This window comes from Bombus pascuorum, chromosome 16, assembly GCF_905332965.1.
Source record: "Bombus pascuorum chromosome 16, iyBomPasc1.1, whole genome shotgun sequence".
Taxonomy (NCBI): Eukaryota; Metazoa; Arthropoda; class Insecta; order Hymenoptera; family Apidae; genus Bombus; species Bombus pascuorum.
Window position 1 is genome coordinate 106,591 of NC_083503.1, and position 12,793 is coordinate 119,383.

At 26.7% G+C, this 12,793-nt stretch overlaps 2 protein-coding genes across 3 annotated transcripts; one reads left to right on the top strand and one right to left on the bottom strand.

Moving 5' to 3' along the window:
- Positions 1-995: 995 nt before the first annotated feature.
- Positions 996-3,678, bottom strand: LOC132915134 (serine/threonine-protein phosphatase 4 catalytic subunit). Its single transcript, XM_060974829.1, has 6 exons — positions 3,418-3,678; positions 2,455-2,625; positions 2,230-2,382; positions 1,828-2,079; positions 1,474-1,712; positions 996-1,386 (listed from the first exon to the last, which is right to left on the bottom strand). Exons 2-6 carry the CDS (start codon positions 2,602-2,604, stop codon positions 1,257-1,259), a joined length of 924 nt encoding a protein of 307 aa, XP_060830812.1. The 5' UTR covers positions 2,605-2,625; positions 3,418-3,678; the 3' UTR covers positions 996-1,256.
- A 530-nt stretch (positions 3,679-4,208) lies between these two features.
- Positions 4,209-12,699, top strand: LOC132915132 (protein decapentaplegic-like). 2 transcript variants are annotated; one of them, XM_060974826.1, is made up of 4 exons: positions 4,209-4,660; positions 8,818-9,176; positions 9,481-9,925; positions 10,296-12,699. In XM_060974826.1, exons 2-4 carry the CDS (start codon positions 8,849-8,851, stop codon positions 10,693-10,695), a joined length of 1,173 nt encoding a protein of 390 aa, XP_060830809.1. In that variant the 5' UTR covers positions 4,209-4,660; positions 8,818-8,848; the 3' UTR covers positions 10,696-12,699. The 2 variants fall into 2 exon arrangements, with proteins under 2 accessions (XP_060830809.1, XP_060830810.1); XM_060974827.1 differs by lacking the exon at positions 4,209-4,660 and adding an exon at positions 8,003-8,027.
- The last annotated feature ends 94 nt before the right edge of the window (positions 12,700-12,793 follow it).

A 12,793-nucleotide genomic window follows, 5' to 3' on the forward strand; every position in this document is an offset into this window, starting at 1 on the left:
TACATAAATACTTATAAACTGTCTAGTTCTTTGTTTAAAGGCGTCATACAAATATTTGAATTCGAAAAGAAATTTAAAGCTGAAAGATATATATTCACAAAATTTATGTTGATACTATTAGCAAATTAATATTAATTAACTAATATATAAATCTAATCGTTAAAAACATTTGTTTAATTAGACTATATTATTATAATTTTCGTGTATCATTTTACTATTATATGTAGACAATTCATTTTCAAGGTTTATCACTTACATAATATCAAAAAATGTATATTATAACTACATGTAAAAGTATATAAATTGCTAATTAAAAATGATATATATATATATATAAAGAAATCGATAATATTAATAACACAAAATTAAAATTGTAAATCGAATAACTAAGGATTGAAATAATTAAACTTCGTTGACACTATTTCTCTATAAAATCAGTTTTTCTGAAATTATAGTTTGTCAAATTATTTTTGAAATTCACTATACAGCTGGGTTATAAAATGATCTGTTGCTTCAATAATTACAATCTCGTACCTATTAGAATGTAGTTACATAAAAATTCATTATAATAAATTTACTTACTCTTGAAGTCAAACAATCACTTATAAATTCTACTTACTTTTTCTATTTTATTGTTTTGCATGCTAAATAATTATTTTAATATCACTAAAATTTAGTTATAGTTTAAATCATGTATAAATTAAATATTTATACAATATAAGGTAGAATTACGCAATTTGATTATTTTCTACACACATCTTTAAAACATTTTGTATGAAATAATTACAGAAATTAAAGCAAAAGAAGCTCAATCTTATTATAATAATTAAATGTACTGAGTACAAATGTTTTCGCATGTGTGTGTACGTATCTTTGAAGCTTGAGAAATGACGAAATACACATTTTAAAATTTTAGATACTTCTATCATCAAGGACAAAACTATTTAGTATGTTTTGTAGAGTCATACAGATTTTCATATTAACAAACTATGATATTGAAAAACACATATACTCATATTATTTATTATATCAAATTGATATTTCCAATACCGATAGAAGTCCGTTGCTAATATTCAATTACAAATGAATCAACATTAGTTTTCGTCTACAATATTCTCATGATCAAATTCTCTTTTCCTATGTGAACGTTTTGCAAATATGTGTCAAGCAATCATTTAAAATGGTTTTTTTCTTTAACAAAAAAAAACATTTGGAAATATTTTGGTTTATGCAGTCATTTTTAATTAAATTTTTTTTTATAAAAAGTAATCAGCCTGGGGCTTTTTACTAGGTATTCCTCGACTTTCCTGTGGTGCTGCTTCAAATATTGTGAATTCTCGCTGAAGGTGTTCATTTAATTCTAATATTGCAGCAACATTCCCACATCTATCAAAAAGGTATTATATTAAAAATATCAATTTATTAAAAAGATCAAAGATGTAATCTCTTTATGTCCTTGAAATATTCATTTACCTATAGCAGTAATTAGGTGCTGACCAAACAGTCAAAACAGTCTCATTAAAGTGCCATTTATATCCTTCCATAACTAATTGATGTGCTCTACAAATCATCTCAATATCATTTGCAGAATTAAACTGTGCTACAACATCACTTCCGAAAAGGTAACCAGCTCCACGTGGTGAAACTCCCCACCCTTGAGTATCTTCAGGATCTGACCAAAGTAAATCACACATTGGACCATCATGTGGCACCTATAAGAAGTTTATTAATATATATTTTATTACATTGTATTTTATACCATAAAATTTTATCTAATATATATAAATAGTTCAATATTTTTTATGCAAATTTAAGCATAGTTCCTACTTCTTGTTTTCTATCTATAGTCCTTATTTGATCAAGTGTTTGAATACTTGGAGATAATCCACCATGAACACAAAATATTTTTCCATCAATGATAGCGGAAAGAGATAAATAATCAAATATTTCAGTACAATATCGCCAAACTGTAATGCTGCCATATTTGCGTAAGCATTCATCGTAAAAACCATAAACTTGTGTAATCTGTCGAGATTCGTGATTTCCTCTTATTAATGTAATCCTATCAGGATAACGAACCTGTAAATATGTTCACATCCATAGTTGTCGTTACAGAAGTAATAATTCATTTCCTCAATGTAATTTTCAAAGTTAATAATTTTATTGATCATCATATTAATTTCTTATATTTTTAAGGCGTTATATCATTATAAAAATTTTTATAGTTACTTTTAATGCCAAAAGTAGAAGGAATGTTTCAACACTATAAAAACCTCTGTCAACAAAGTCTCCCATAAATAGATAATTTGTCTCTGGAACATCACCCCCAACCTTAAATAATTCTTTCAAGTCATAAAATTGACCATGAATATCCCCACATACCTGAAAATAAATCATGCCTTTTATAAACTATGATTATAATAATGCTTTACATTTATTCTAACAAAAACATACAGTAACTGGAGAGTCCACTCTTTGTACGTTACTCTCTTCGATAAGAATTTCACGTGCCTTGGCACAAAGAGCTTTAACCTCTGCTTCTTTGATGATTTCACATTTTTTTAGTTGTTCTATTTGCCGATCCAAATCGCTGGAATCAGCCATTTTAAAAAATAGTGACCTTCACTGAAAATAATACCAAAAATCTTTCTATTCCTTTTAAGACAGAAGTTACTTAACAATATAATAAACCCACATAATCGATTTATAATTATATATTATGAACAATATAAGTTTATGTAAAAGTATTAAAATTATCTGTTATTTACTGTATGATATACTTTCTTTGATATATATAATTTGAATTATTACTGAACATTTCTATTTTAAAAATGTTGTATAAATATGAAACAAGGACTTAAAACAATGCTTAAATAATGCCATATATGTAATTAATGTGTTATAAAACCACTAATAAATAACAAACTTGATAAGTAAAGTAATACAATATGATTCATAATTTCATACTTGTAAAGTTATTAGAGCATATATGATAAGGCTATAAAGAAACTTTTTGCTACATAGTCCTTAATCAAAAATCTCTATAATACATAATAATGTAAAAAAAAAAATAATACATCATCTAGCATTAAACATTTCTTTGATAATCAAGGGTTCAATGTTTTAGAACAGCTGTAATTCTATGCTGAATGTAGCAGGTATTACATTGTTTAAAAATGGATGTACTATGTTCCTTTTACAAATGTTTATGGATCTAACTGAATTATTTTTTAAATTTGTACAACAGTTATACTTTTATATATATACATTTACAAACAGTTGTATATACTGCAAATGTACAATCTAATCAATTACGATTGTGTGTAAAAATTTTTCTTATCTCAACGTAAAAGATAAAAAGTTAATAAGAAAATATATGCAAATAAATAGTGTGTATAAAAGAAACGATAAACGTACCTGGTCGTATAAAGGGAGCGAGGTTTGCTTCGCCTAATAAATAAAACGCATTTAAACAATGCACGTGCAATTAAAATTCTTTGCGGTTATTTCATAAGAGCTAAAACATTAATAAGTGATTAGAAACAATCCAAAAGTTCATTTCAACAAATATCAAACATTACGATGTAACTGACATTCAACATAGATTAAAGTAAACCGAGGAAAGAAATTTGAACAAATTTGTTGTTTCTATTCTAGATTTCATTCTATAGTGATATCGTTTGTTTAGCCGATTCAACGTGATGAGAATTCTCCTTTAGTTTGTATCTAGTAACTCAAAAAACATTGGAAAATACATATGTATATTTAAATTCAAATTTCCCTAGATTCAAACGACTGCGATATATTTCTCAGGATGCAAGATGATGTATATAAAAATTGCTTTCGCTTTTAAATGCGCAAATGTTTGAATTTTTGAAATAAAACTATTTGATAACATAATTATCAAGTGTTATATGGAAGAGACAATAGCTATTACGTGATCTCGAAGATTGGGATACGTAAGATATTTTTTAATTACCTTGAGGATGCTATAAAAACATTAATTATTCTTAATTTACTACAATTTATTAATATTATTAAAGTCAATGTTAATATTAACAAATTAAGATACGATGAAACAAGTTGAAAATCTTAATAGGGTTGAATAAAAATAATTTTCCAAATAAAGTAGTTGAGATTACAATTGTAACATCTTAGTTTATAAAGTAATCACGTGTGGTGTGCTAAATTTACATCTCCTACTATTAAGATACTATCTCTCTCTTTCTTTGTCTCTTTCCCCTCTCACGTTTCAATATCACACAGTTCTACTCTTCCTCTCGACTTCTCGAAGATTTCCGTGTATCGAGTTGTGTTCAATATTAACGCGTGCTCTTGAAAACATTCTCTATTTGTACAAACGATGATAGTGTTTTAAAAACTAAACCGATCATTATATTCATGATTTTGCGTATTATTAAGAAAAATTGAAAATAATTTATTTCCTCTTTGTCTATTATCTATTCGGGTGAATTCCTCTTTCTCTTTGGTGAGTACACAAGTGCGAAAATATCAGACAACGCAAAAGAGTTCCAACATCGATGTATCGATACTAAAGATTCCCGGGGGCGAGGTTTTGAGACAATAGTTTCTGAGTGAGGTTACATGGACTCATTGAAATGTCGTGGCTGCTCAAACAACGGACTTACGATTAGCTCAGGTGAGTCTAATAGAGATACAACATTGCTAAGAAGTTTTCTTAGAACAGAAAAATAGATGGTTTTCATTGGCTCGAAAGAGTAGGTTTGTTTGATTGTCGCTGGCCCGATTATTTTAGACGATGACGTGCTGCTTATGTATACTCAACACCTTGTATTCTTACTCTACCCGTGCCGCATTCCTTCGGTGCAACTGTGCGATATTTGTGTTAAACAGGATATTATCAGTTGTACTTGCTGCTGTTTCCATCGATATACACGAAACTGAAAATAAAAAAATATCTTTATAGATACCTACAACTATTTGAAAAATAATATAGATACTACAGAATACGTTATTTGATATAATTTTTATTTTAAGTAATAAACGAAATTATTATATTCTGATATAACAGTATGTTAATTTATTATTTGAAGTTATGAAATAAACGAAACATTTGGAAATCGTATGCTTAATTGTGATTATTCTAACTATTTAGTCTAACTGGTGATTCTTTTAAAAAAAATACCAATCTTATATTTTATTTAGATGAAAAAAGATGGAGGAAAACAGGTTAAGCTATGTTTTGTTCAATGCTTTAATTATATCATGGCTTTAATATTGCATTGAAGAGGATTGTTAAGTGAACATTTCATGTCAAATTCTTCATTGTTTACATGATATGATATATGTCGATATAGTATTATATCGAGATAAACATGAGATAAACATGATGTCAAAACATTCAACAAAAACGTTGTTCTTAATTTAACATTTTCATTAAATTTTTACTCTGTTAATTGCGTATATTAAATTACTGCAAAAATTTTTAAAAATACTCAAAGGTTTAATCAAACGATAATTTTTATGTCCTGTAAGAGAAAGCAAATTTATCGATGTTACGCGTATTCGTCGATTTTATCAGCTTTTCTTCCTTTATGAAACAATTTATATATTTAAGTATCTGTTTCACAACATTTTGTCTTATATTTGAAATTTAAGAATATTTAAAAATTCAGCGATTTATAGTTTTTTTATTTAAACATTTATATTATTTATTATTATTATTATTATTACTTATATATATTATTTATATTTATATTAGTAGATTTTACTTAATCTTAGAGTTTCTATATATTTGAGATTGTCAATACCTAATCAATATCCCGTTAACATTGTAACAGTATGCTGTCTTACAACGGAAGTATTTGGTTAATTATACGAGATTTTATAGTTACTTTTGGAGGAAAGAACCACCTACGTTCATTTCGTTCTTACAAATGATATTGACCATTGTAGAATTTTCTACAACATACTTTTGTTGCTTTATTTATTTTATTATATTTATTTCTTGACTCCTGCTTTTACAGAACTCTATTATTCATTATGTTAATTTTTTTTTCTCGATATATTTAAGTTGTAAGATTTAGTTTTCCTTAATTATCAATTTATGGATATTATACTGTATATTTTAGTTACGAAGTCATAAACGCATACTACAGATATCTATTAAATATTTACTAAATATTTTCCAAGTTTCCACTTGTTTCATGTAAAATACTTTCTTTGCTTATCCAACAAAATATTTTTTCGTATTAAGTTTGAAGGCAATAATTAAATTCATAATTATGATAAGAGCTGTTATATATAATCCTAAATATACATCTTTCTAATACATAACTTTTCATTCGTTTTCTAAATATTCTTTAACTAGAAAGTCTAAAAGAAAATACAGATATAGACAGCAGAATTTTTTCTTCGTAGAGAGCAGGTAGAGAGCTTGTTTCTTAGAAGCGAAGTGGTCTCCTAAGTATGTACCGACCTATTAGCTACAAATTAGCTTCGCGTTAGATCGAATAGTTCGGATGGCCGTGCATTCTTTTCGTACAATACAAAAACACTGCATTCTTCATGAAGCGTTATATACAATTTTCATTAATAGAATCACGTTTACACCATTATACATTACGTTTACATTTCTTTGAAACATTAATTATACATTTATTTAATGTACAAGCAGGCATAAAGCGATTTCTCGATTCCTTTCTTTCCTTTCGATTCCTTTCGAAAATTAAGCCTCGAGCGAAAAATTTTCTTTATTACATATTTTCTTCTTACTTTTTCATCAGGAATTACCTCATGTTCGTTTGTATATATTATTCAGCAGTACCCTGTATATCTAGTGTAAAAAGCTATATAGTTTGCATCCATAGATACAATTAATACAATAATATAAATAATACAAATAAATAACTTTGGAGATGTTGATGTACCTGAATAATAATTCTAAGATAAATTGCAAGATATAAAAAAATAAATTCTGAATTTGAATATCTATATGAGAAATATTTGCTTTTATTGTTTTTATTCTTTTCGCCGTATTATGTATAGAGATCATAAGTTATTGTAAGTGTTATTTACTATCTGATTAAATAGAACTATCGCTAATTAATAATGTATTATCAAAACAGTATTTAATTGAAATAATTGTACAAAACAATAAGAATATACGTATACTCACAGTATATTAACAACAAAATATTGGGTTTAATTCTTTGAAATACATTTATAATAGTAAGTTATTAACAGACATTATTATACTATACTTACAAAGACGTATCCTTCCTATTTTGACTTAAAAATTTTGAACCTTTAAAAGCCATCTTTTTTATTTACCTTATGATAAAAGATATTTAAATATCGACTAGTAATAATTCAAGGTACAAGGTTGACGTTGGTCATGTAAGGTTAATATTTCGCTTTAAGCATTATTTTAACTAACTTTTCAAAACGATAGAGAATTGTTTTATATCAAATAAATTTAATAAATAAGCTTAGAATCTGCTACGTTAATGAAACAAAATATCTCAATTTAAAAATGAAAACTCTTTCATATGTCTGATTATGGAATTACGTATCTAAATTAAACATAATATGTGATAAAAATGTTATCATTATACAAGGTTATTACAATATGTAATACATGCAATAAAAGTAATAATAATAGTATTGTATTGACAATATGTTAAAAAAATTTTCATTCGGTTTGTTTAATTTTATTTTCACTTGCTACATCTGAATTATAAATGTAAATAGCAAAATGAAAAAAGCAGTTTAAGTAGTTTAATTGTTTTTCAGATGGAATAGCTTTAAATTCGCGGCTAGATTAATCGCCCAATCATTCGGCAGCAGACGGCATGGCACTAGACTAAACCTTTCTGTTTCTATCTCTATCTGTAATAGAATGCAGGTCTGTCTCAGTGGTTCTCAAATTTTATATCCAACCATATAAAAATATACAAACATTTTACTTTTCATCTATTCATGCGAATAGTGACATATAATAAAAATCATTGGTTTCGAGATACTTGCAAGAATTAACAGTAAAAGTGAGCTATTTATGTACTGTTATGGAAATATTATAATATCTTTAGCAAAATTATATGTATATACTATTTAAAAAGAGCAATGTCATAATTCAAAATAGTCTTAAGACCATTAGTTAAATTATAAAAGAAAATAATTTTTTCATTGCTAAATGGTTGAGTAAATTAATAATTTCTACTTCAAACAATTGATCTTATTTTAAATTTACATTTCTTAATTGTATGATTATTTTAGCATCCAGTGATTTATGCGTGTATAACAATTTATGTTAAAATTATTTGTCGTTAAATAAATTTCTAAAAAAATCCGTATATACCTTTTAAACATATCTCTAAATGTTGTATTTTTAATTATCTATTATTTTATATAAAAGTTTAATATTTGAGTTTAACGTGTTATTTAAATTAATTATTTAATTCTTATCTCTATGAATTAATAAGATGATTATCATGAATTGACACATAAATATAGGAATTAATGCAAAATTGTTTTATTTCCTACAATTTTAACTTCAGCTATGAATTATCGAAGAGCATTATCAAATTTTTCTATGAGGAGCAAATGAAATTTGCAATACTTTCTTTTATGGTAAAAATTTACAATATGCAGTCATTAATAATTAATTTTTGACTATTTTTCTTAATTCTTCGTGTTACTATTAAAATATTAACTCGTGATTATATGTATAATTAAATTAGAATTATGTCTGTTTCATTATCCATTTTTAAATCTCTTTAAGGATATTTTCATAATTGACATACAATATCAAGGGTTTCATTATTTTACTTTTAGGGAGGCAACATCCGTGAGCAACGACATCACAATGCGCATGTTGCTGCCACTGAGATTGGTTTTAGTCGCAGCAAGTTTGCTGCTGGCAACTACCACAGCAAACATTCACTTGCATCTACATTCTGATACTGCCAAACATTTTGCTATCGGCGAACGTCAACAAGCAATTGCTGGAATTGAAGCTAGCCTTTTGTCCCTTCTTGGTTTCGCTAAAAGGCCAAAACCGCAAGGCCACGCTTATGTTCCTGAATCATTGAAAAAACTTTTTATCAAACAAAATACAATTGGCATGGCTGATATTGCTAAACCAGGAATTCATGCCAGATCTGCTAATACAGTGCGTTCCTTTTCTCATGTTGGTAAGTATATTTATAAAAAGTAAATGTTTCTAAAATTATTTTTGGCATTATATTAGTTCATAAATTATACTATATGTTTGCAGCTGAATAACGATTAAATATTACTTGCAATATAATGTAGTTAAGCAATACAACAAGTAAAATTTAATGCACTTTAAAATATAAATGTACATTACAATATATGTAGATAATAATAATAATAACATAATTAAAAAGGTTAAATAATATATGATAATTAAGATCCATACTATTATATTATTATTTGTATCTCAACCTTTTTCTTCTTTTATTTGTTTTTATGCAGAGAGTGAGGTGGATCATAAATTTCAATCTCCAAATCGCTTTCGTCTTTCGTTTGATTTAAGTAGTATACCTTCAGGGGAGAAGTTACAAGCTGCAGAATTAAGTCTTTCTCGTGTACCTATTTTAAATGAAGATGATTCCAATTCAAAATTGGGTAGAATACTTATATATGATATTTTACGTCCTGGTGCAAGGGGACATAGCGCTCCGCTATTGCGTTTAATTGATAGTAAACTGCTAAACACTAGGAAAAATGGCACACTTAGTGTAGACGTACATCCTGCTGTGGAAAGATGGATAAAAGATCCTAAGAATAATCATGGACTTTTAGTACATGTACGTGGAACTAAACAGGAGCATGTGCGTTTAAGAAGAAGCGCAAATGAAAGAAACGACACATGGGTTGTTAATCGTCCAATGTTATTTACTTATACAGATGATGGCAGGTACAAACTAGTTTCTTCATATATTTTTATTCCTTTTTATATAAAAAATAACTACAGCATTATTGTAGCCTCTTTTAATTATGCATTCAAACTGTAAAGCTTTTAATCTAATATATTATTTTACACATTTATTATTATATACATACACATGTATAATAATATTGTATTTAAATTGCATGTAATAACAAATTATATTATACATATAATATATTCATATTTTGATGATTTGATAATGAACTATAAGTTCACAGGAAAAATATTAATTATGTAGTATATAAAATAGTTTTCTATTAGTGATTAATACATAATTTATATCAATATAAAGTCAATAATTTACATGAATATTATATCAAGAATATTTATTATTTAGATATAAGATGTCTTCTGCAAGTCAAATAATGGACCGTCGTGCTAGAAGAGCAGCACTTCGAAAAAACCGCCGAAAAGATGGACGTGAAAACTGTAGGCGACATCCACTTTACGTTGATTTTGCTGATGTTGGTTGGAACGATTGGATTGTTGCCCCCCCCGGTTACGATGCCTTTTATTGCCATGGTGATTGCCCGTTTCCATTAGCAGATCACTTAAATTCTACCAATCATGCAATTGTCCAAAACTTGGTTTACTCAACAAAACCAAGTATGGTGCCTAAAGCTTGTTGTGTACCTACCGCTCTTAGCTCTATATCTATGCTTTATCTTGATGAAGAAAATAAAGTAGTATTGAAAAATTACCAGGACATGTCTGTCCTTGGATGTGGGTGTCGTTGACTATTTGCTATTTGGTTCAGTAAACTGTTTTTACAGTGAAGAATGTATGTGCAATAAAAATGAAAATAGTTAAAGAGACATTAAAAAATGAGGGAACAAAGAACTAAGATTTTATTACATTGAATAAATAGTAAATAATGCCATTTTTGGAGGGTACATTGAATTGTTTATTAAATGTTTAGGCAATTATAACACAGTTGAACGATTTTAAGTTCATTGTATGTGGAAATTTTAAACGATTGATTAATTGTCGGAATTTCAAATATTAGGCTAGTTGCTTAACTTGTTTGTCCCATGTTTATAAAATAAGAATCTGAAAATTTTGTATAATGTAATCAGATCAATTTGGTCTATTGATTATCATAGGAAAATTTAGATACAAGGAATAAAAAGAATTTACTATAAATAATTCAAGTTCTCCAAAATTTTCTGTGCATAAGAAATATCAATCAGTTCTTCTTGGACATAATGATTATTTTTATTAAGTCTATGTGGCTGTTTACAAAGGAAGAAAGATTTAAAAAATTAGGCATTTAAGATTTTGATCCTTGTTTGTACTTGTACCTTACATTAAAGTATCTTACAGTTGAGAAAGGAGAAAATATTTTCAAAGGAGGATTTAAATCGAGGTAAATGCGCGCGCCGAAATATTAAATACCCCCTTCCCTTTTGTTAAGAAAGATTCTAAAACAATAATTTGTTGCTATTGACTATTGATTAATTTTTTAATCGATTGTTAATTGTTCAAAATGAGAAATTTTTCTTTGAACAAGCATACAATCAATTTTTTTGACGGCAGGGATATATATTGATAAAATACTTAACTGAGAATCTTACATCCATATTTATTTATCAATCTAAAAAAAAGCTTTTTTATAATTTCTTATGCATTTCATTTTTATGTTTTATTTTATTAGTAATTATTTCTCTGTGCTATCTTAAAATTCTGTTACATTAATGTTAGATTTGCAATAGATTTAATACAATTTTTCAAATATTTGAACAAAGATATCTTGAAGGCGTTTATCAAACATTCCATTTTCCAATTCCATTTTTAATTAAATAACATAAAATGCTAAAATATGAGCAGTATTAAACAATACTGAATTATTATCAGAACGCATATATTTTGAAATATCGTTTAATCTCTTTACAATAAGATATTATCTTTTCATCGAATATACGTATAAGATTTTTGTATTTTATTGGAATTAATAACTAATTAAAACAAGGTAGTCCAAATGTTGTATATAAAATGTTTTTAAAGTATTTATACAATCTGTATCAAGTTTTATTATATATTCACTAATACTAACGGGAAGCAATTATTATATTTCCTTTCTTCTAATAAATACTGAATGTATTAAGGACTTGTAACAACTTGTTTAAGGACTTGTAAAAATTCTTAAAAACGCATATTTTATACCATAATTAGATATTGTACAGCTTGAAAAGTATAATAATAATAATTTAGCATTTTAAATAGGGTACACGATATTTTAAAATCTCTTTTCTCCTAAACTTAATTTCTTATTGCCTGAATTTGGCTCTTTATAGTTTATAGATTTGATTTGTTAATTCATTAATGTAGAAGGTATAAATATCTTGAAATAAATTCCTCCTGCCGTCAAGAATAAACCGTACCTGCCTGAGGAACAATTATTTATGTTAGCAGAGAAATCTGAGCATATGTATATTTGTATAAAAACAAAAAGAGACGAATATGATTTTAAGAATCTTTTATAGTTGTGGCGCGCGTCAGCCTGTAAAATCTGTAAAATAGATAGAAGTAAAAAACGACTAATGTAAATAGTGCGTCTGTATAGTGAATTAGTATATATAGTATTCTATTTGATGTTTTTATTAATATTTTTACATCTTTCGATTGTACACAAATATTGCGTGTGTAAATAGTGAATAAATTTTAATAAAAATATATGTTAAATTACACTTACGTACGTTTTTGTACCTTAATAGAAAAAATAAATAGCAGTTACAAGAAAATACGAGGAGATTGATTAAAACTAAAGCTTACAATTAATAATATATTTTTTAATTATTGTTAAAATGCACAATTTTAAAATTATTTCATCATAAA

Coding starts and splice junctions, on each gene's coding strand:
- LOC132915132 (XM_060974826.1), top strand. CDS start 8,849: ATGCGCATGTTGCTGCCACTGAGATTGGTTTTAGTCGCAGCAAGTTTG. Junction 9,177..9,480: donor GCGTTCCTTTTCTCATGTTG/GTAAGTATATTT, acceptor GTTTTTATGCAG/AGAGTGAGGTGGATCATAAA. Junction 9,926..10,295: donor ACTTATACAGATGATGGCAG/GTACAAACTAGT, acceptor TTTATTATTTAG/ATATAAGATGTCTTCTGCAA.
- LOC132915134 (XM_060974829.1), bottom strand. CDS start 2,604: ATGGCTGATTCCAGCGATTTGGATCGGCAAATAGAACAACTAAAAAAA. Junction 2,383..2,454: donor GAGTGGACTCTCCAGTTACT/GTATGTTTTTGT, acceptor ATTTATTTTCAG/GTATGTGGGGATATTCATGG. Junction 2,080..2,229: donor TTCTACTTTTGGCATTAAAA/GTAACTATAAAA, acceptor ACATATTTACAG/GTTCGTTATCCTGATAGGAT.